The 22,594-nt window shown below is 37.9% G+C and overlaps 2 protein-coding genes across 2 annotated transcripts; both read right to left on the bottom strand.

The window, feature by feature from the left end:
- Window positions 1–4,579: 4,579 nt before the first annotated feature.
- LOC147316129 (polymeric immunoglobulin receptor-like) lies at window positions 4,580–7,509 on the bottom strand. Its single transcript, XM_086259332.1, has 8 exons — window positions 7,046–7,509; window positions 6,529–6,846; window positions 6,044–6,337; window positions 5,803–5,914; window positions 5,565–5,659; window positions 5,405–5,439; window positions 5,209–5,265; window positions 4,580–4,711 (listed from the first exon to the last, which is right to left on the bottom strand). Exons 1-8 carry the CDS (start codon window positions 7,089–7,091, stop codon window positions 4,580–4,582), a joined length of 1,089 nt encoding a protein of 362 aa, XP_086115458.1. The 5' UTR covers window positions 7,092–7,509.
- Window positions 7,510–17,487: 9,978 nt separating this feature from the next.
- Window positions 17,488–19,289, bottom strand: LOC147316128 (polymeric immunoglobulin receptor-like). Its single transcript, XM_086260184.1, has 5 exons — window positions 19,208–19,289; window positions 18,704–19,024; window positions 18,249–18,548; window positions 18,053–18,113; window positions 17,488–17,503 (listed from the first exon to the last, which is right to left on the bottom strand). The coding sequence occupies exons 1-5, from the start codon at window positions 19,251–19,253 to the stop codon at window positions 17,488–17,490; spliced, it is 744 nt and encodes a 247-aa protein (XP_086116310.1). The 5' UTR covers window positions 19,254–19,289.
- Window positions 19,290–22,594: the final 3,305 nt, after the last annotated feature.

Here is a 22,594-nt window from a genome sequence, read left to right as displayed (position 1 = left end):
AAAGTTATGTTTGACTTTATGACTTTCTGTGTCGTTTCTGGGATGCTTAAGACTCATATTGCACTGCTGGAAATAGTTTATTTTGATGCATATGCTGTTATTTTGCAAATTTGCACTATAATATTTATTTTTGTTTTTCCTGCAGTATATAAAAATTGGTGTATTTCAAAAATAAAACTATGAAGACACTCAAAATAAATTTCCTGTGGTGGGAAACTAGTTTGTGTAACTTTTTTGTATTTACAGTTTTGAGGGATAAGCCTCTTAAATTTCTCTAACTAGAAATATATGTTAAAAAAACAAAAACGATTTTCAATTTTTTTGTAGTTTATTGCACTTTTTTGCAATTTATGTAATTACTATGCACCTAATGCAGACATATTATTAAAGTTTGGGCTATAATGGTTGTATTGATGTATAGCAACTTGAAATGCTCCCAAAAATGGCTCCACAGCATGTAAAAATATAATATAAGCTCTGGCGAACTTGGTTCTATGGTAGGTCTTAAAGGGTTAAATGGGTCATTTTAGTCGATATCATAAAAATTGCCCCCCCTGAGATTTTTTTCAGGAGCCGCCACTGCATTCTACCCTGTATCAGATCGATGATTGACAAAAATGGTACAGGCCACAGTAATCACCTATGTTGGACTGCCACAAGAAGGTGAACCGGACGAAGAAGATTTAGTATAGGAACACACACACTCACACATACTGAATGATGCTACAATTGAAAATGTTATAAGCAAGTGATTGTTAGCTGATAATAAAGTAGGATTGAAGTGGTGAAATACGGTAAAAACAGGGAGGAATGTTAGGGAGTTTTTATTGTTTTATTTGCTTATGCTTCAAAAGTTATGTTATACATATTTCACCAGACACAGTTTTCTGTTAAAACAGGAAGCTGACCCTGTGACACTGACAAGAGACCAGCACAGAAATACATATCCGCAGAAGTTGACTTGCATTATATTATTCTTAGAAATTGACCTGCAACACACATACTTTGTGACACACACACACACACAGCTTACACACACAGCTTGCACACCGACAGCATCAGGACCTGCGTAACAGGAAATGTGATTATATTTGCATATTGACGATGTAACCTATAAAAATAAACGAATACTGCAGTTCGGTGTGATTTGCTCTGAGCTTTTCACCCGTGCAGCACGTTAACCTACACAAGTGTCTCATTGTTGTTTATTCACCTGACTGTTTGTTAACTGTAAATCTCTGACATAAGGTCATCTGCTATAAAATCCCAGACCAGGAAAACTGCCTTCACGTTTTTCTGTGTTTTATCCTCAGTTACTTTGACACAAAGGAATCTGCTGTGATGCTTACACCTTTGATAAAGTCTCACAAGTGTCAGTTTTCTTTTTATAGATATAAAAATATCGACATGTACTGATAAGTGATCAGAGTTATAATATTTCTGACTGTCTGAGGCAATATTTCCCCGATTTGAATCGAATCGTGGATCGAATCGATTTGGGACCTTGTGAACCAGAATTGAATCAATTTTTTAAATCAGTGACGATACCCAGCCCTACCTACCCTACCCTACCTACCCTACTTAGAAGCTCCTATCAGCCCCTGCAATCAGTTTATATCTGGGCAAAAAGTGTCATTGACATCAAAAATGTGTTTTTTAAGAGAAATTTAGCCAAGAGGACAGCAGTAATTCTAAGAAATTTAACATCACAGTCCTGTAAACTCGCTTGAAGTGACTAAAAAGGACTGGATTGATGACCATATGGATACAAATAGGCGGAGCCATAAAGATACATTTGTTTAATTTAAACATAACCCCTTCATAAATCTCAACTGCATAGAATAATGCGCTATTTTTTTTTTTTGAAATCAAATACTTTCCTGAAATGTATGGCTTGTTTGTTTTACTGCATTATAGCACATGTACCAGTGACATGTGTCTCAAAAGTACAGGTTTTTATATTGGGAATCATGGAGACATAGATTTTTATTCTGTTACTGAGACTTTGCTGACTGTAGTTATGCTGTAACCCCTGCAACAAGAACAAATAACTTTTTAATGTATGTAATTTATTTTAATGATTATGTTTACTTCAAAAATTCACCATTACATTACTGGATTTACTGACAAATTTATTATAATCTGCTGATGTTAGCCTTTGAAACAGGATGTATTTAAACAACTCATGTGACAGACCTTCAAGTACATTAAAGAGAAAAAGAAAAACAATAAGTAGCCATGCCTGTGTGTGGAAAACTACATGAACCGCTGTCAAGTCTGGCTCTATTTTGAAATGTATGCAAAATCCAACACTTCAAACGTGCCTTGCTACTAGTTCCTTGTGGTCTTATTTTTAGTTACATCAATTTTATAAATTGTTGTAAGTTAGAACCAAGCATCTACATCATTTAGAAGCTAGATAAACAAAGTACAACAAATACAAATGTTGATGTTGATGCTTAGAGCAAAAGGACAGGTCTATGCTTCTTGTTTTAGTTTAACAGACCAAAGAGCAGACACAAAGGGACAAAGAACTTGACTTGAGTGTTAAAGTGAAAACAAGCCTTTATTACAGCTGATTACAAGAAACAAAACAAGGCAACATGAGCCGTAGCGAAAACTAGGGATGGGTATTGATAAGATTTTCACAATCCCGATTCCATTTTCGATTCTGTTTAACGATTTGATTCTTTATCGATTCTTTTTTTTAAAAAAAGGAGAACACTAAGGTCGATTAGCTTAGAACTTTGCTTTATATCTTCTCTTTGAACAAGATAGAAATTTAGGAGTAACATGGCCTTACAAACCCAGCAGTGAGATCTTAAGAGATCCAGCCTATGGCTCTTCAATGGGGTGTCACAGGGTCCCCAGGAAAAAAAACTGTAAATGTAAAGCAATAAAATAAATATTCTTCTGTAGCAATAACAAAGGGTAACATAAATTATTCAGTAGCAATTACACAAGAATATCCAGTAATGTCCCTGCCTACAATTAAACACATTCACTTACTGAAAATCGGGGCATCTGCTGTGGCAAATGGGTGCAAGCCTTTGACCACAAACTTAGACACTGCTCGGTGACATTCGTCTATCCTTGCCTGAAAGGAAACGCTAACGGTAGACTGCAGCGACAACTGCTAGCATCTGAGCCAGCCAGACTCTGTCTCTCTCATCATGGTCACCTAAATGCACAGTAATGGCAGGTTTTGTAATAAGGCAGATCGCGCTAACATAATATGCACTGTTAGTATTATTTACCTGCTGCATTAACGGGAGAGGACGTGCAAACGTTACCGCTGCTGTTGGGTTGAGATTCACGAGTCCGGAGCGGAATTAAAAACACGACATTCATTTAAGGTTATCGTGTGTTTCGTGAGCAAATGCTTTTGCATATTCGTAGTGTTTCCTCCCTTAAATGAAGTATCTACTTTGCAAGTATTGCAAGTTGCCCTGTTGTCATCCGTTCTCGTAAAGCATAACCAAACTTTTGAGCGTTTGAGCCGCCATGTTTCCTGCCAGGTAAATGACGCTCTGCAACGTGGTGACGTCATTCAGGGCGACTGGAATCGATAAAAATGGCAAACAATTCCAAGGAACTGAAACAGTGAGAACCGGTTCTCAACAAGAACCGGGTTTCGATACCCATCCCTAATGAAAACTAAACTAAATCCTAAACTGGGAACACTAGAACAGACTATGAACAACTATGAACATGATTTTGCACTGGGGCATGAGAGGAACTATGACATCAATAAACATGAACTAGAAACGTGAACATGCCCAGAACAAAAAAATCATGAAAAAAACTTGACAAGACGAGATGGGTGGTAACACAGACGATCTGACGAAGACTGAAAGAACACACACAGACTAAAATACACATAGGGAAGTTTAGGGGAAGTGAAAACTGACACAATAGACCATAATAACACCACAGGAGAAGTGTAAACTGAGCACACAGAACATTGAAGCAAGATTTTAAAAAATAAAAAGGAAACATGATGTGATGCAGACATGATACTAACTTGACAGCATGAACCAACAAGGGAGACTAAAACACAAGGGGCGATGACACAAAGAAGGACCTGATGAACAAAGGACTAAACACTGTGCAATTTAGGAGCTTTAAGATAACTAGATGAACTTAACATAAAGGAATGTCAACTCAAATCCTAACTAATAATACCAACAATAAGTACTAAATAAGAAGTAGAATATAAAAAAATCCACTAAACAAAATGAACACAAAATGCAGGGTCAAAGACCCAGCCTGTGACAACAACTTTGATTTTTGAACAACTCAATAGATTTTTTACAAAATCTTTGAAAAGATGAAGAAAATATTTGCTACATAACATGTTGATGGCATCAGATAACACATTACATCATTTGTCTCACAAGGACTCCAGTAACATAGGTACAGAGAAAGTTAAGATTGCATAAATGTTTGAATGTCAAAGCATTTCAGTAGAGATTAGCTAATGTGCTGTATGTAACTTCTGTTTCTTTTCCTTCAGCCTGTTGGGGAATAGAAACAAATCTGACAATTAGGAATAAAAGCAAAGAAAAATGTGACCAAATTAAAAGGAAACAAAGGAAGTGAGAAACGGTGTGTGGTTGGTTTCAGGTCTTTTAATATTTACCCTTTTATTACGCTGTTTCTCAACAACAGAACTATACACGAGTTCCATGTCACTTTCAGCAAATGAACTCTGAAAAATGAAAAGTAGAAACTGAGCACTTTACACTTCTGCTGTGCTTTAAGTAAAAAAAAGAAGAAGCCTACTTGTATTCCTAAGATAAACGTGTATTTGTACCATGTTAGGATTACCTCAGGTGATTTTTCCCACATTTCCATGACTGGAGCAGACTTTTCTGCTACTGTAGCACTCTCACTTTTGTAAGTGCAGGGTGTCAGTGTTGTTGACAAAATATCAGTATTCAAAAAAATTAAAAGAGATAAAGGTTTGACTTATCAGAAGCAAAATACAGCTTTTTTACTCATGATCTAATTTCTTCTGATAGCTGCCGTTGTATTTTTCAAGTTATAAAAACACACAAGAACAGTTTACCCTATGAGGATTGATTTTTCTCAGACATATTAGAAATGAATCTGTAATAGTTTACACATCTAATGTACTGTCAGATGACCGAAATATTTAATGAAAATTCTTAAATTTAATTGCTTGATACTGCTGTAGTTGGTTACCTTGGGTAAACGTTTTTTCTTGGTTCTAACTTCAGAGTATGTTACTTCCTCTCCAACCTGCATTGAAGAACATAACACAAGTAAAACATCAGTAAACTGTCATTATGAAAGTTTGCCCTGTGATGTACTTTTCCTATTTTTTTTTTAGTATCATGTACCAATACCCAGAAGGGGAAAAACAGTCAGTATAACTTACCATTGCTGTGGCTGATGATTCTGCTTTGCTCTGTTCTAGTAAAATAAAACTGCTGTTATTAACTCTGTGTATGATGCAGAATAACTTAAATATTCATTTCATTTTAAAGATTTCCTAGTAAATTTTCCACAGATCTAAATCAAAGTTCAGTGAGACTTACTGTGTCTGAGTATAAACCAGATGAACAGCACCACAATTACGATCACGATCAAAACACTTAGAGGGATGATGAGGATCTTTGGAGGAAATGAAGCTCTGCAACATGCAGTTCAAAAAAAGATAATTTGCTTTATTTAGTCCGTAAAAAAACAAAACAAAATAAAAAATCATTATACAGACTCCCTTAAAAAGTATAGTATTACTAAATGCTGCATATAAAAAAAATAACAAAATCTGACCTGTGTTGTCTATTTTGTACTATTGTAAAATTATTCCATTGCTCCATTGTAGTAAATTTTCCATTTCCATCAACAGTGTGAATAGTAATACCAGTAGTAGTAGGGGTGGTGGCTATAATTCAAAAAAGAACATCATCAGCAGAGTACTGTAACAATGACTGTCTTAATATCTCTTAGAGTACTAACATTTACAATGGATGTGATTCACATACATGTAGAATTTATAATTTGCAGTACTTACTAGTGTTCTCAGTAACAGTTAAATATACTGGTATCTGAATGTCGCCTTCAGCACACCAATACCAGCCACTGTCCTTCGTCCCTAGTCCACTCATGGTCACTGTGAAAACATTTGGTTCGCTAATATGAGCGGTCACTGTTGTTCCATCTATAGATCCAGATGATCCTGTCACACAGTTCCTGCCCAGCCTGCACCACTTCATTTCTCCAGAGTTACTGTGGTGACATCTGATGGTTATGTTTTCTCCAATATATCCTGTAATCCTCTGATGATCCACATAGAGACTGGGAGTACCTTAAGGTAAAATGAATACAAAAATGGAAACAATGGATTAATGATAAAATAATGGGTAATTCTGACTTCATATCGATTCTCATTAGGTTTAAATGACAAATAAAAACACATTCAGTCACTGTTAAAAATATTCTAAGAAAAACTCAAATTTTTTAAGAAAAAAAATTTGGACTATAAAAATAGGCACTTACCATTGGTAACTAACAGCTGAAAATACACTCCATTATCTAGTGCTGTATTCTTCAGTCCACACCAGTAATCAGTGTTTTGATTTGTCAGATGGTTTATAGTCACAGTGAAAATTTGCTCTTTTTTGTCATCAGAGATTAAATATTTTCCTAAAGGGTCTGCTTCATTTGTTTTCACTGCATATTTGCAGGATCTCCAAAAATATCCTTTACACAAGTACTTCACATGGTCTCTGTATTGGTAGTGATAGAAACATGGGATGGAGATAGATTTTCCAGCTTTTACTGAAACTTTACTGACTACAGTTGTGCTGTGAACTCCTGCAAAAAGAACAAAGTGTTTTGATGGTTATGTTTACTTAATACATTCTTTGTTTACTTATCTTGCACAACTATGTTGCACATGTAGAAACATTACAGTATTGTCAAGTATAAAACTGAATAATACAAAACAAAATAAATAACAGTCATTAATTTTTTCATCTGCTGACATTAACCTTTGAAAAATGAGGTCACCAACCTGTTTTCACACTGAAGAGGAAAAGAACGATGAGATGAGCAGCCATGGCTGTGAGTGAGTGGAATTAGACACGGTCAAGTCTGCATCTATTTTTGAATTAATGCAACATGCAAATGCAACAGTCCTTCCTTCCTCCTAATCCCTCTGCTATCAGGTGTTATTTTTTATTTTTTATCTTTTGCTGTAGAGTAGGTATAGAAATTACCATCCACAACATTTAAAAGCTTTTGTCAGTACGGGGACGCACGGATTCGCCCGTGTTGCGTGCTGACTAGACGCGGCAAAGACCTGGCGATGGGTTGGAAAATGCACACAGTTTAATTTAGTAACACCAAGAGCGCAAACCGCGGATTCGGACAGAAATCGGTGTTATCAACGGAGCGGGAACATGACCGGGATGGCAGAATGCAAAGAGACACAGTACTTACGGAACCTACGGTGAAGGAAGGCTGACGATCAGAAGGTATCCGAGCTCCTGACACGAAAGTAACGACGTCTGAGCGAAGAACAGGTGGGTGGATCTTACTTTTAAAGCCAATCTCCGCGGTCTCTCGACCACTACTTGACAACTTTATGGACTGATTTACTTATTGCTACAAGAAAACATTAATATGCATTCCCATAATATTGAATAACACTGACAGTACATGAGTGAAATTTAAAAACAAAAAAAGGTAAACAAGTGCTGTGAGTTCTCATAAATCCTGAAACTAGAGGTCAGGATTATGCATTGATGTTGATGCTTTTGATGCTTCTTTATTTCATTTAAACCAGGCATCGTGTCAATGATGTTAAAGGCAGCCAAACGTAACAAAGAACTGTGCAATAAAGCTGTATGTTTTTAAGAATAAAGCACAAGGGTTTTATAATGTTGTTATATACAGGCGATTAAAATAGGCTACAAGATGATGTGAGCACACAACATGCTGCAGCAGTGAGTGACAAAGAGTCCAATAACATAGATATGGATAAAAAAGCAAATATAGGTTTAGTATTAAAAAAAAAGGTGTGTTGATTAGCTAAAGTGTGTTTCTGTGACCGTTTTTCACCCTGTTGTAGAACATAACAAATATGACAATTGAGAAGGAAAAGCAACAAAAAGGTGATTAAATCACAATGGAAACATGACATACTAGGACAACAAGCAAATGAAGGAAACACAGGACGGAAGAAACAGTTTGATTTGTTTTTACTTCTTTTACTATTTGCCAATTTCATATCTTTTATGATTAAAATATAACTGCACATGCTGTCCACATCACTGACTAAATGACCTGTATGTCAGAATAGAAATTGAATGCTTTACACTTTGAGGCATTTAAAATAGTTTTATTATTCTGCACTTTGGGGGGAAAGTGTGCTGATATTTTTAAATACAAAGACATAGTTGTATTATATTGGGGATAACTGAGAATACTTTAAACCAGTTTATGTTATGTTACTTCCTCTTCCTGTCTCGAATGTGAAAATGTAAATTACAGAAAGCCTGATCTCATCACAACACATCACTAATGACTGTCCTAATATGTCAAATTTTTAATAGTCACACTGAAGGTTTTTTGGTGTTTGTCATCACACATTTTTATAATCATTAGTTTTGTCATCTGCTGGCAGTAGCTTGTGAAACATGAAGTATTTAAATGATTCCTGTGATGACCTTTGAGTACACTGGACCATGTCTATTCAAACATCAAGCATGCTTTCAGAGCGACACCCCTCCCCCACCTGGCTGGATCTGACCACCTCTGCATGTCCCTCACCCCCACCTACACCCCCCCTGCTGAGAAAAACAAAGCCCCAGACAAAGACAATAAAAACCTGGCCTGAAGGAGCCCTTTCTCAACTGCATCTCAACAACTGTATGGGATTTATTCTCCAGCCACAACCTCCAGGAGTACACGGACACTGTACTCTCGTACATCAGGAACTGTGTTGACAATGTCACCGTCAACAAAAGGGTCAGGGTGTTTCCAAATCAAAAACCCTGGATGAATAGCGAAGTGCAATCCCTCCTAAAAAGCCGCAACACTGCCTTCAAGTCAGGGGACAGGGCTGCGTATAGGGTGGCCAGGGCAGACCTGAGTAGAGGCATCAGGAAAGCTAAGGCTGCCTATAGGAGGAGGATTGAAGATCACTTTGCTGACAACGACCCCAGAAAAATGTGGCAGGGGATCAATCACATTACCAACTACAGAAGCAATAACCAGGCAACATCTAGGACTGATGCCTCACTGGCTGAGGATCTAAACCGTTTCTTCGCCCGCTTTGAGACAACGAGGCCCTCAGCTGCCACACCACTTCCACCCGCCCCCAGCACTGGCACACTAACGCTTAGGGAGCACCAAGTGAGGTGTGTTCTAAGGTCAGTGAATCCCAGGAAGGCGGCAGGTCCTGATGGAATACATGGAAAGGTTCTCAGAGCATGTGCTGACGAACTGACCGGAGTCTTCACTAAAATCTTCAACCTTTCCTTGTCATCAAACACCGTCCCGCCCTGCCTCAAAACCTCCACCATCATCCCCATCGCCAAGAAGACAGCTGTGGCCAGCCCAAATGACTACAGGCCTGTTGCACTTACGCCTGTAGTGATGAAGTGCTTTGAGAGACTGGTCTGTCAGCACATCAGGGCCGGTCTGCCTCCCACTCTGGACCCCCACCAATTTGCCTACAGGACAAATCGTTCCACCGAGGACGCTATCACCATAGCGCTCCACACTGCGCTGAGTCACCTGGAGCACCGAGGAAGCTATGTGAGAATGCTCTTTCTGGACTTCAGCTCAGCATTCAATCATATCATCCCGGAGATCCTGGTCCAGAAACTGTCTCACCTGGGACTCTCCAACCCCATCTGCCTCTGGATCAAGGACTTCCTGACAAATAGACCACAGTCTGTCAGACTCGGCCCCCACCGGTCCAGCACCATCACACTCAGCACCGGGTCTCCACAAGGATGTGTTTTGAGTCCCCTCCTGTTTACGCTCTACACATCCGACTGCTCCCCTACCCATCTCTCAAACACCATCATAAAGTTCGCGGATGACACCACAGTGGTTGGACTCATCTCAAGGGGGGATGAGTCGGACTACAGAGATGAGGTCAACAGACTGACTGAGTGGTGTTCAGTTAACAACCTCCAACTGAACACCACGAAAACTAAAGAACTTATCTTGGACTTCAGGAAGGGCAGAGCAGACCCGGCCCCACTTTACATTCACGGGAGCTGTGTGGAGAGGGTACACTCCATAAGGTTTCTGGGCGTGCAGATCTCTGATGACCTCTCCTGGACTGCAAATACTACAGCGGTGGTTAAAAAGGCCCAGCAGCGTCTCCACTTTCTGAGAGTGCTCAGGAGGAACAACCTGGAGGAGAGGCTGCTGGTGACATTTTACAGAGCCACCATAGAGAGCATCCTAACGTACGGCATAACAACATGGTATGCAGGGTGCTCAGCTGCAGACAGGAAAGTACTGCAGAGGGTCATCAACACAGCCCAGAAGATCACTGGCTGCTCTCTGCCCAGCCTGGAGGTCACTGCAAACTCTCGGTACCTCAGCAGAGCTGGCAATATCATCAAGGACCACTCTCACCCCAGCAACCAACTGTTTGAACTATTACCGTCAGGCCGACGGTACAGGTCACATAAAACCAGGACAAACAGATTCAGGGATAGCTTCTTTCCCAGAGCTATCACCGTAGTAAATAAGCACAAAAACAATTGAACCTATTCCATACCGTCACTGTCATTATATTATGCTGCTATTCATACTGTCATTATATTAATGCTGCTATTCTGTATATATTGTACATACTATTGTTTGAGTACTTACGATTGTTTTTTTGTATTTTTTATATTTTACATTTATATTTATTATTGAAACTTGCACCAAGGGAGTGGCACTCCAATTTCGTTGTACTCTGTACAATGACAATAAAGGCTATTCTATTCTATTCTAAAGATGAGCAGAACAGTGAGGTGGGCAGGCATGTTTGTGAGTGAACAGAGAAACACTTGATTCTATTTCCTAATTTAAGTAAAGATGCAACACTTCCGCTTGAGAGCTCTGTTCTCATCTCCTTTTATAGATGTGTGTGGAGAGTAGTGATGGTAAATTTGATTCTTTTTACTGAATCGAGTTTTAATGAGTCACTCACCAAAATGAATCGGGTTTTTTGAGTCATTTGATTCACTGAGTCAGTTGACCAGAGGGTGCAAAAATTTTACATTTTCACTCAAACTTAATTTGTTTCTCTTTTCATGTAAATCCCACTGCTAAGATGAATGATTCAAAAAAAAAAAAACAACAACTATTTTATAGAGCGAAAAAGAGCAAAAACATTTCTAAAATTAAGCAATTTCCTATCAAAATTGCTTAATAAACATTTATTTTGTTTATTTGTATTTTATTAGTATTTTCCTTAAGTGTGTCAAATATATATTTTCTCATCTAAATGTCCACTGAACTGTGAGCCAGGGGGCGGCAATGCGCCTTAACATTGGTTTCCAACCAAGAAGAAGAAGAAGCTGTGAGCCAGGAGGGAGGGGGTGAGTGAGTGATTCGTTCGCTCGCTCTATGATACAGCACAGGAGGGAGGGGGTGAGTGAGTGATTCGTTCGCTCGCTCTATGATACAGCACAGGAGGGAGGGGGTGAGTGAGTGATTCGCTCGCTCGCTCTATGATACAGCACAGGAGGGAGGGGGTGAGTGAGTGAGTGATTCGCTCGCTCGCTCTATGATTCAGCACAGGAGGGAGGGGGTTAGTGAGTGCTGAGTGATTCGCTTACGCTTACGATTCAGCACAGGAGGGAGGGGGTTAGTGAGTGAGTGAGTGATTCGTTCGCTCTATGATTCAGCACAGGAAGGGAGGGGGTGAGTAGATCAAATGTATTGTTAGCATGTTAGCAGAGCGATGCTACTCTGAACCGAGGAGCTATTTTCTTGATGTGAGCTTCTACTCAGGGTTTTTTCTTCCAGTTCAGAGTAGAAATGCTTTTGTCCCCCCCCACAATTGTAATTATAAGCTAGATATATTTCTACTAATGGAATTAGTTTGCTAACAACAACAGGGATGAGTCAGTGAGTCAGTTGGGCTTGTGAATCATGATTCACGAGTCAGTAAAGTGATTCTCGAGTATTGAACGATTCGTTCACGAATCGAACATCACTAGTGGAGAGTGTTCTATGCTCTATGCAAATGCAGGAAGAGGGCCACCTGTATCATGAAGGAGCCCACTCACCCAGCACGCTCACTCTGTGTCCCGCTCCTCTCAGGCAGGAGGCTGAGGAGCTTTAAATGCAAAACTACCAGACTGAGAAACAGCTTTATTTCAGAAGCTGTGAGACTTCTTAATGCATAATGGACAAGAACTGTTATTATAGCTCCTTAATCACTACTGACACTTACTGACATCGTCACCTTATCAATGCTGGTCATTATTCCCTTTTGCTGCTAAAGTATTTATTGCACTCTATTTATTTGTATTACTTTATTACTTGTTATTCGGTTTTATATTGTTATTGTTATTTTATTGTTATTCATTGTTTTCTGTTATTATTTTTGTTTTAATCTGGTTTTTTTAAAATTCTGTTTCTTTTCGCTCAGGAACCGTGTGTACGTAGTTTCGTTCTACCTCATGTAAACATGTGATGCGAATGACAATACAGCTTCCTTGAATCATTGAATCCTTGAACAAATATGGTTATGAAATAATTCAAGCATTTAAAGTGGATCATACAGGTGAGGTATCATCAAAATATACAGCAGACTTACAGTAAAACAGCCACTGTAGGCTTCAAAAATAATAACACAACTCAAAAATATTTCATACATAAGATAGATGGATAATAACACGTATATATAAAATGTTTCTCAGATGTATTATTATTTTTAATAAGTCACATTTGTTTTGAGTTATTGTTAACTGAATATTTTAAAATGTAGGTATTGACTTTTCAAATTTTTGTAATTCTTTTATGATAATTCTTCTTAATAAAAAGAACAAGTAGTCTGACTCACACTAAAATGGATTAATACTCGGGTTTTTCCCCTTACTGTTTCACAAAGTGTTAAAAAGGGAATGTCCACAACTTAGACTTCTTTAATGGAGGATATTTTATTAAAGCAATTTAGCCAGAGAAAAACAAGAACAGAATCAAATAATAATCACCTATTGTGACATCAAATTTACCTTACTGACAACAACCGATCCCCAGCTACACCTTATCATCTTTTCTCTATCTGACTTTTCCACATACATAGTTTAAAACAATAAAATCACTTATTTACATTTTGTTCTCTTCTATGTCATTCTTAACATAAAAAATTCTGTTCCATATGAACAATCCGTCACAGATGAATACTGTATACTTCACATTAGCTCATTCTCACATGAACATCTATTTTCACATAATCTCTCGTTAATTCAAATACAGAGGAATATCATCATTTAAATGATATCGTCTTATTCGATATATATGAAAAACTTATACCTGATGATATTCTGATCAGTATGAAGCAATTAAGCAGAATTAACTGTCAGCAAAATCACATATGAATAATGTTTCTTTGGTGAACGAGTACATCATACTTAATACCATTTCTCTTATTAGGAATCATATATAATATTGAATTGGTGACACATTTCTCTGCTACGGTCGAAGCTGGATCATGTCTATGCACAGAAAATCTAGACATTAACATAATTTTCATTAGTCAACCCTCATTTCTCATTCACCATATCAATTAAACATAACTTAATTATATTTATGATTAAGAAAAAAGATGATTTACTATCACCAAATGCACATACTCAAAAGCTCACAAAACGCTGGATGTTAAGACCTTTTACCGTCTCACAGATGTGATGACAGGTAATCCAGGGAAACATCAATGTCTCTCCATGCCACTTCTCTTGACAATGTTTGTGTTTATGATGTTCATTTATTACACTAAAGCCACTGAACAGAGTTACTGTGGTGGCATCTAATAGTTATGCTTTCTCCAAAATATCCTGTAATTGTCTGATGATCCACATAGAGACTGGTGGTACCTTTAATGAAAATAAACAAATAAATACAAATTAAATCAATTAAGAATAAATAAATACATAAATAAAATCAAAATAAATAGAGTAATAAGTGGAAAATGTATTGAAAAGTCAGTCTTCGCATTTATTCCATATTCTGAAGAAAACGAGCATATTCAGCCTTTAAAAAATAAAAGAAAACTTTGTTTTGTGCTTTGTCATTAAAAAAAATTATAGTTATTTAAAATATTTACAAAAATGAGCACTAACCAGTGGTATTCTTGAAATTAACAATCCTGGGTTAGGGTGAAGCAACAGTCCAAGTAAGTTGAACGCTGTAACACTGAATTAGATGTCAGAGCTTGCAAGGTTTGTCAATAAGTTGAGCATGGACACACACACACATACACACCCTGCCCTTCTTTGCACTGGATAAAGCCTGCCCCCTTGTGTGTGAATCAACATTGAACATTGAATGAGTAGCCAAGCAACATATTAAAAAAAATTCTTTTTATCATTTTCTTTTTATGATATGCATAAATGTACCTATCAGCTAGTGAGTGTGATATTCAATAAAAGTATTAGATTTGTTGAAGTGGATACTGGTTAAAGAAACTGTAACTGTGGAAAAATTCGAGACAACTGTTGTTCTGAGGGTTTGGAGAGATTCTCCCTATGTGGCATAAATATTAGCTCGAGGTCTAAATATTAGTTTTACATACTTGTGTGCAAAAGTTTTGAGTCACTGCTTATTTCTTTGTATTTTGCTTCCAGACTTTTTTTTTTTAAATGATCTTGAGTACTTCAGGCCTTTTGAAGGTCGTTTTAATATTTTCTTTGGATATTGGCTGCTTTTCTTTTTTTTTTTCAAACCAGATGTATCCATAAATCTTTAATGATAAAGAAGACAACATAAATATGAGATTATACATGTGTAAAAATGACAAAAAATCAATTATATAGCCTTCCAGTTTTGTATGCTTTAACAGGTAGTGAGAATAAATTAAGTCTAATTACACATCCATAAAAACAGCTTAGCAATGAATGTCTTATCAATGAATATCATCCCATGTTAGCTTATCTGTAATTATAATACCAGAACTGGTAAATAGTAAATGCTCCATCAGCCACAAATGAAAATTTGAGTTCTTGTTTAAAAACCAAAATTTTAGAGGCGACAGAGAGAACATTCATCATTCTAAAGGAATGAAAAAAGAATGAAACAATCAACTATTTCCCTGCTCATCTATATATTCACATTTTTTCCCTTAAGCATCATCTGTTTACATTAGGTAATGATTTGTTTTCTGAAAAAGCAATGTGACCAATGTACACGAGGACATAAAGACAGTCCATATGATAAAAAAAGAAAAAAAAACTTTAACATAATAAAAGCAGTAAGTTATCAAACGCAAACATGTCAACAAGACGGGACAAAATATTGCAACTATGCACTGGTTTTTGCTGGTGTTCCAACGTTTTTTTTCCACAAAGTTTAGGAATGTGTTTATGGCACACACACAAAACAAACTGAATGGCAGAAAACAATGTCCATAAATCTAAACACACACACAATTACAAGGAAAACAGGAAGTAAATAAAATGGGACAGAGACTTAGCAAGACATGGAAACACAGGAAGGGCTTGGATGAACAGGAAGAAAGGAATTAATCAAGACTAGTTTATCAAAGATAAACTAGTCTTACAACATAATGAACTAAATTAAAGCAAAAACTCTAAACAAGGCAAACAAGACACAAAAAACATGATCCATGAGAAATAAGAAACAAAAATTATACTTAAACCCAAGAAAACTCAGAACCCTGGTCAGAAAAATAGAAACCCATGCCTTGAAGCTCCTGCAAAAGGTTTTTGGTGATGTCAGAGCAGGCTTGGAGTTTTAAGTCAACAAAACATTGATAATACCCTATATCCCTCAGCACTCAGCAATCTTCCTCTGTAACTTTACATGTACTACCAATGCATTGCTGAGATGCTGTGGTTCCAAAATCTTTCCATGTTGCAATAACATAACTTAGAGTTGATTGTGGAAGATTGAGGCGAGAAGAAATTTCACAAACTGACTTGTTGCAACAGTCAGTTACAGTCCTGTTACAATGCCATTACTGGACCAGTTCAGTGAGCTCTTTGGAGAATGCAAATCTTTCGAAAATGGAGGAAAACTGAATGGCTCGGTGATTGATCTGCTGACAGTAAAAGAAAACATTGCAGCATATATCCTGCAAAAACACCAGTAAAAGGTAGATATAAAAATGATAGAAAGGCCAAAAGTTCTAATATTTAAAGATTTCAGTAGTGATTGGCTAATGTGCTGCATGTAACTTCTGTGTCTTTTGCCTCACCCTGAGAACAGAAACAAATATGACGATTAGAAAGAAAAAGCAAAGACCAAGGTGACCAAATTTAAAGCGAATCATGTCTTATGAGGACAATGAGCTAAATTATTTGAAAAGAGAGAAACAGTATGTGGGAAATCGTGTGTGTTTGGTTTCAGGTCTTTTAATATTTACCCTCTTGTTTCTTTATGGTAACAACTGAACAAACAAAAGGAGTGGAAACAGAACACTTTACAGTCGTGTCATTCTTTAAGAAAAAAAAAGTTAAAGTCTGCTCATACTCAAATACAAATGTATAGTTGTAGTATGTTAGGGTTACCTCAGGTGATTTTCTTCTAATCAGAATCAGAATCAGAATACTTTATTGATCCCTGGGGGAAGGCCACAGGCAGGAAAGATTTCCTGTGTCGTTCAGTGGTGCTTTTCGGTAATCTCAGTCTCTCACTGAACGTGCTCCTGTGACTGACCAACATGTCATGGAGTGGGTGGGAGGTGTTATCCAACATTGTCTTTATTTTGGACAACATCCGCCTCTCCGACACCACCTTGAGGGAGTCCAGCTCCATCCCCACAACATCACTGGCCTTACAGATTAGTTTATTGAGTCTGTTGGCATCTGCTACCCTCAGCCTGCTCCCCCAGCATGCAACAGCATAGAGGATCGCACTGGCCACAACAGACTCGTAGAAAATCCTGAGCATTTTCTGGCAGATGTTGAAGGACCTCAGTCGCCTCAAAAAATAGAGACGACTCTGGCCCTTCCTGTAAAGTGCTGTGGTGTTTTTAGCCCAGTCCAGTTTATTGTCAATGTGTACTCCAAGGTATTTATAGTCCTCCACAATGTCAACACTGACCCCCTGGATTGAAACAGGGGTCAAGTGTTTCCTGGTCTTCCTGAAGTCCACGATCAGTTCCTTGGTCTTTGCCACGTTGAGTTGCAGATGATTCTGCTCACAACACGTGACAAAGGAGTCGACCACAGTCCGGTACTCTGTCTCATCATCCCTGCTGATGCATCCAACCACCGCAGAGTCATCTAATGTTTCCCACATTGGCGTATATTACTTCCTGGTCCACCTGTGTAGGATAAACAAAATGTAATTTAGTGAAAGATTGAAAGGTGTCAGCCTGGTTACTCCAAACTCTTTTCATACAGAGCCTTTATAATATGTTTATAATATGGAGATTATCCCAGAGAGTTGAATCTGGACGCTGTGTCCAGATGAACACAAATCAATATAACTTACCATTGCTGTGGCTGATGAGTCTGCTTTTCTCTGCTCTACAAAAAAACAAAGCACCTGTTACAGACTCTATGTTAACAATGCAGAATAAATCCTAATGCAGTTTCAAGATTTTGAAGTAAATATTGTTTGGATTTCAATCAAAGTTTAACAAGACTTACTGTGTCTCAGTATTAACCAGATGAACAACACCACAATTACAATAAAGATCAACACACTCAGACGGATGATGAGGGTCTTGAGGTGAAATGAAGCTCTGCAACATGCAGTTTGAAAACACATAATTTAGTTTAGCATAATAATTATATTCAGCTGTAAAAGATTTTTAGACAAAAGAACAGTTCTGTCGCTAAATCTACTGCAAATATAAAACATATCTGACCTTTGTTGTTTATTTTTTAATGTGGTAACTGTTCCATCTCCAGTACAAGTATGGGCAGTAGCTATAATTCAACAAAACAACAGTCAGTACTAGAGTACTGTAACAATGATTGACCTAATATCTCTGAGAGTACTAACATTTATAAATGGCTGGAATTGATACATGTGCCAAGTTCATAATTACTTGCAGTACTCACTGGTGATTGGTTTCTCAGTAACAGTTAAATATACTGGTATCTGAATGTCCTCTTTTGCACACCAATACCAGCCACTGTCCTCTGACTGTAGTCCACTCATTGTCACTGTGAAAACATTTGGTTCGCTCATATAGGCGGTCACTGTTGTTCCATCTATGGATCCAGATGATCCTGTCACACAGTTCCTGCCCAGCCTGCACCACTTCATTTCTCCAGAGTTACTGTGGTGACATCTGATGGTTATGCTTTCTCCAATGTATCCTGTAATCATCTGATGATCCACATAGAGACTGGGGGTCCCTTCAAGGACAAACATTAAAATAAATAAAGTAATGAGTGGATAGAAGGAAAAAAATTACAGATGTGAAAAACCATTGGCAATTTAGACTTCACGTCTATTTCTATTAACTTTTAATAACAACAACTTTAAAATGTTAACAAAGATGGAACCTCACCACTGGTAACTGACAGTTGAAAATGCTCTCCATAATCCGGTCCATTATTAATCTCCACCACACACCAGTAATCAGTGTTTTTATTTGTCAGATTGTTTATAGTTACAGTAAAAAAAAATTGGTTTTTATCATCAGAGATTGAATATTTTCCTGAAGGGTCTGCTGTGTTTGTTTTTAATACATCGCTGCAGGATCTCCATTTAGATCCTTCACACAAGTACTTCACATGGTTTTTGTATTTGGACTCATAGAGACATGGGATGGAGATAGATTTCCCAGTTTTCACTGATACTTTACTGACTGTAGTTATGCTGTGAACTCCTGCAAAGAAACAAATGCACATTTTAATAGAATAGTTCTGTTGATTTTGTACATGTTTTCAGAATTAAATGTTTTGCTAATAAAATAAAATCTCTATTGCTAGGCTATTACAAATATTTATGCTATTGGAAATTGAAAATCAACAGAGATGCTAAGCAATTTTTAAAAGCCCCTGCCACATACCTGTTAGTCCAGTGATGATATAAATAATCCTGAGACAGAGAGCCATATTGATAAGTGAGCAGACAAAACCGTATAAACTTCCTATTTTTCAACCCTAAGTATGTCACTGCCACTGCAGTTGCAATCACTCTTCCTCCTATGTAAAACACTTCACAAAAGTGAGCTGACAAAGGACCAGCCCCTCCCCTATCTTCACTGTGCGCTTATGCACGTTGTAGGAAAACTTTAGTTTGGAAGAAGTGGCGAAAAGGTGGAGCTTGAAAACTGAGAGAAAACAACAAAAAGTAAGCTAATAATAGTGTGTCAAATTTACTGACTTGTTAGCTGTGGGGCTGTTACCGCATGGTGAACAGTAGTACCAGTAACACCTCGTAACCAGGTCTCATAATGTGGTGGATTTTTGTATGACATGTATACCTATATACACTATATATCTGCATTGAACATATACTGTAACTTTGTATGTAGAGTCTTAGGCACGAGATGTTTTTCCTTGACACGCACCCGCGCACAATAAACGTTTTTCATGCAGCACATTCAAAAACATGTCTCTTAGAAAATAGTAACATGGTAACAGAGATACTGAAAACAACATCATGAAATCACTGTAAAGATTATGTGATCAAGTACACACACACACGAACACACAATATATATTAACCCACACTGGAGTGTTTATCACTATATAAAGCATTTAACCCATATATTTGATGTAGTTAGGTGAAGTATTATACACATGTATATCGTAAGATTATCACAAGAAACTATGCTATTTGCTGTACTAATGTGTGACCTTTGACTATTGTTGTGGAAAATTTAACAATAACCTGCAACACAACCAGTGAGCTTGATTTGAATTGGGTTTAATAAACACATTGCAGTGTGGAGAGAACATCCCAGTGAAACACCAGGACCATCTCTGAATTGTGGCCACCGCCTGTTAGGTATTTTAGTACCATGGTAGCATTTACTGGATATTGTTTTATAGTGACATTATACAGGAAAACTCTGTCATTCAATAAGGCCCCTTTGTTTTAGTTATTTTTCTCTTTGACCCAAGAATTGATGTGTGAGAATCACAGGCTGGTACAAGGTTGAAATACCACAGAGATCACTCCCTCAGCTACATTAGTTTCTTAATCTCTTAGGAGACGCCTGTTGAAGGCCAGATGGTTTGTTTCAGAATTCACTAATGAAAGAACTCTTTATTTTGTGCCTTGAAAATATGTCGCTGAGATAATCACAATTGTAGCTGAACTGATAAACTACACAAAGGATGCTTCTTCACCCAAGGGCAGGAAGACGCTCCCTTATCTTGGTCTGTACTGGTTTAAACTGATAATCTGCTGTCTCATGAATTTTACCCTCTATATAAACTGTTGTACTTGTGAATAAAGTTGAGTCAATTTGGGAAGACAACCTGAAGCAGTCTCTGTTTTCTTGTTCTCCCAAGCTGCTCCCGAGCTCGTACTAACACACTGAATGGCATGCTTGACTGTTGCTTGAGAATATATTTGACTGTGTTACAGACTAAGGGACATTCTCTGCTGATAGGTGAAGGGACATTCTCTGCTGATAGACGTCCACGCCTCGGAGGAAGTCGATCCACGGATTAGGCCCTGGAAACCGTTTCCTTCAATTTTGGTGTCAGAAGTGGGATCCTGACGAAGGTAGACACGTGTCTTTTATTTTATAAGACTGTGTTATGCCTTTCTCAGTGATCCACATAGAAACGGGATACGCTGACGAGGCCTTCTTCAGTGGCCCACATAGTAACAAGTGGGATACACTGAGGAGCCTTCTTTAGTGGCCCACATAGAAACACAGGAAGTTGCCTGTTGTTTTGTAAATTAAAGCAGAAAGGACACAGGAAGTTGCCTGTGGTCATAAAACGAGAAGTTGCTCGTTAAAAAGTGAGAAGTTGCTTACTAAAAAGATAAAATTGCTAGCAAAAAATCAAGTAACCTCAGGTGTGCCACAGCAAAATAAAACTAACTTAAATCCTTCAAGCGTCTAAACCCCTCTGGAAATCACTGACCATGGGTCAGAATAATTCAAAGACCTTAGACGGGTCCGATAAAAAATCAAAATTAACTGTAAAACCAAAAAAAATAAAATATAAAATCACAAATAGCGGACCACCACTTGGGTGGGCCTGATTATAGATATATATTATGTCAACGAATCCCAGGTGTGACTGAATCTCAGCTTATTGAAGAAGTAGAGGAACTAGACCCTAAAAATGACCAAGCAGCCAACACCACCTCGTTTTTGTGGATAAACGATGACAAAATCACAGCCTTTTTTCAAAATCTAAAGAAATTTCTGCTCACAATGTCTAGAGATAAAATCGATTTAAATGCAGTAACCATGTGCAAGCAAAAGCCAGATGAATTTATTCTAGTGTTTATGAAACGTTTCATGCACTGCTGGACTAATGAGGCATGCATGCCTGAAGGTGGAAATGATCAGATTTTCATAACAACATTCTTAAACAATATTCATCCAGAATGTTCACAACTATTGAAGCTGACTGCCACTGATAATCTCTATGACATGAAGATAAAGAACTTTATCACACTTGTCAAAACGAAAGCCGGTGCAGATCTTTTTCCCAACAGCACGAAGGCTAAAAATGTTAGAATGATGTTAAATTTTGATGTTGAAGGCTCAGAGGAAAGTGAGAAAATGATGTATGCAGGGGCCCCGCCCCCTCAACAAGCGCAGCAGGGAGATCTCAGAAGGAGAGATAGGAGTGGAGACGTATGTTTTTACTGTGGAAAAATAGGGCACTGGAGGAGGGAATGCAAATCAGCAGCACGTGGGTCTCAACCACAAAACACAGGACCAGCTCCTGCCACTAGGCGTCAGCAGAGCTCTTCCAGACAAGTTAACTGGCAACGCAGACAGGAATCACATCAAAATAATGGCCCCTTTGCACTTCGGCAGCAACCTTATAATCCACATTTTAATCCCCACCCATATGATAACGAAAGGCTGGACCGACAATAGGGAGGCCCAGGTGAGGATGAGGGACAGTGTGAAGCACTACACACGATGCTGCATTTGCAATTGTCCCGTAACACAGAAAGCTTGCCCATGTTAGATATAGAAATAGGTGAAAAGATTTATTCTTTTTTAGTTGACAGTGGAGCCACTAAAAGTTCACTGTCTGGAAAATTCTATAGTGGGCCTGTTTCCTCTGTGTGCATCAACACCATGGGAATAAACGGAACTCTAGTGCAATGCCCCAAAACTCATTCTCTAAAGACACGCTGGGGCCCAAAACCAGATGAAATTACATATCATCCATTCATAATTATTCCAAACTCGCCTGTGAATCTATTAGGCAGAGATTTAATGGCAAAAATGAACTTGTGTATTTCA

Source organism: Aulonocara sp. 'chitande type north' Nkhata Bay, linkage group LG13, assembly GCF_057382095.1.
Source record: "Aulonocara sp. 'chitande type north' Nkhata Bay isolate Kocher_YH1m ecotype deep benthic linkage group LG13, A_spYH_male_GT1.1, whole genome shotgun sequence".
NCBI classification, from domain to species: domain Eukaryota; kingdom Metazoa; phylum Chordata; class Actinopteri; order Cichliformes; family Cichlidae; genus Aulonocara; species Aulonocara sp. 'chitande type north' Nkhata Bay.
Note: the sequence above shows the minus strand (reverse complement) of the source record. Positions and strands in the feature narration are given on the sequence as shown.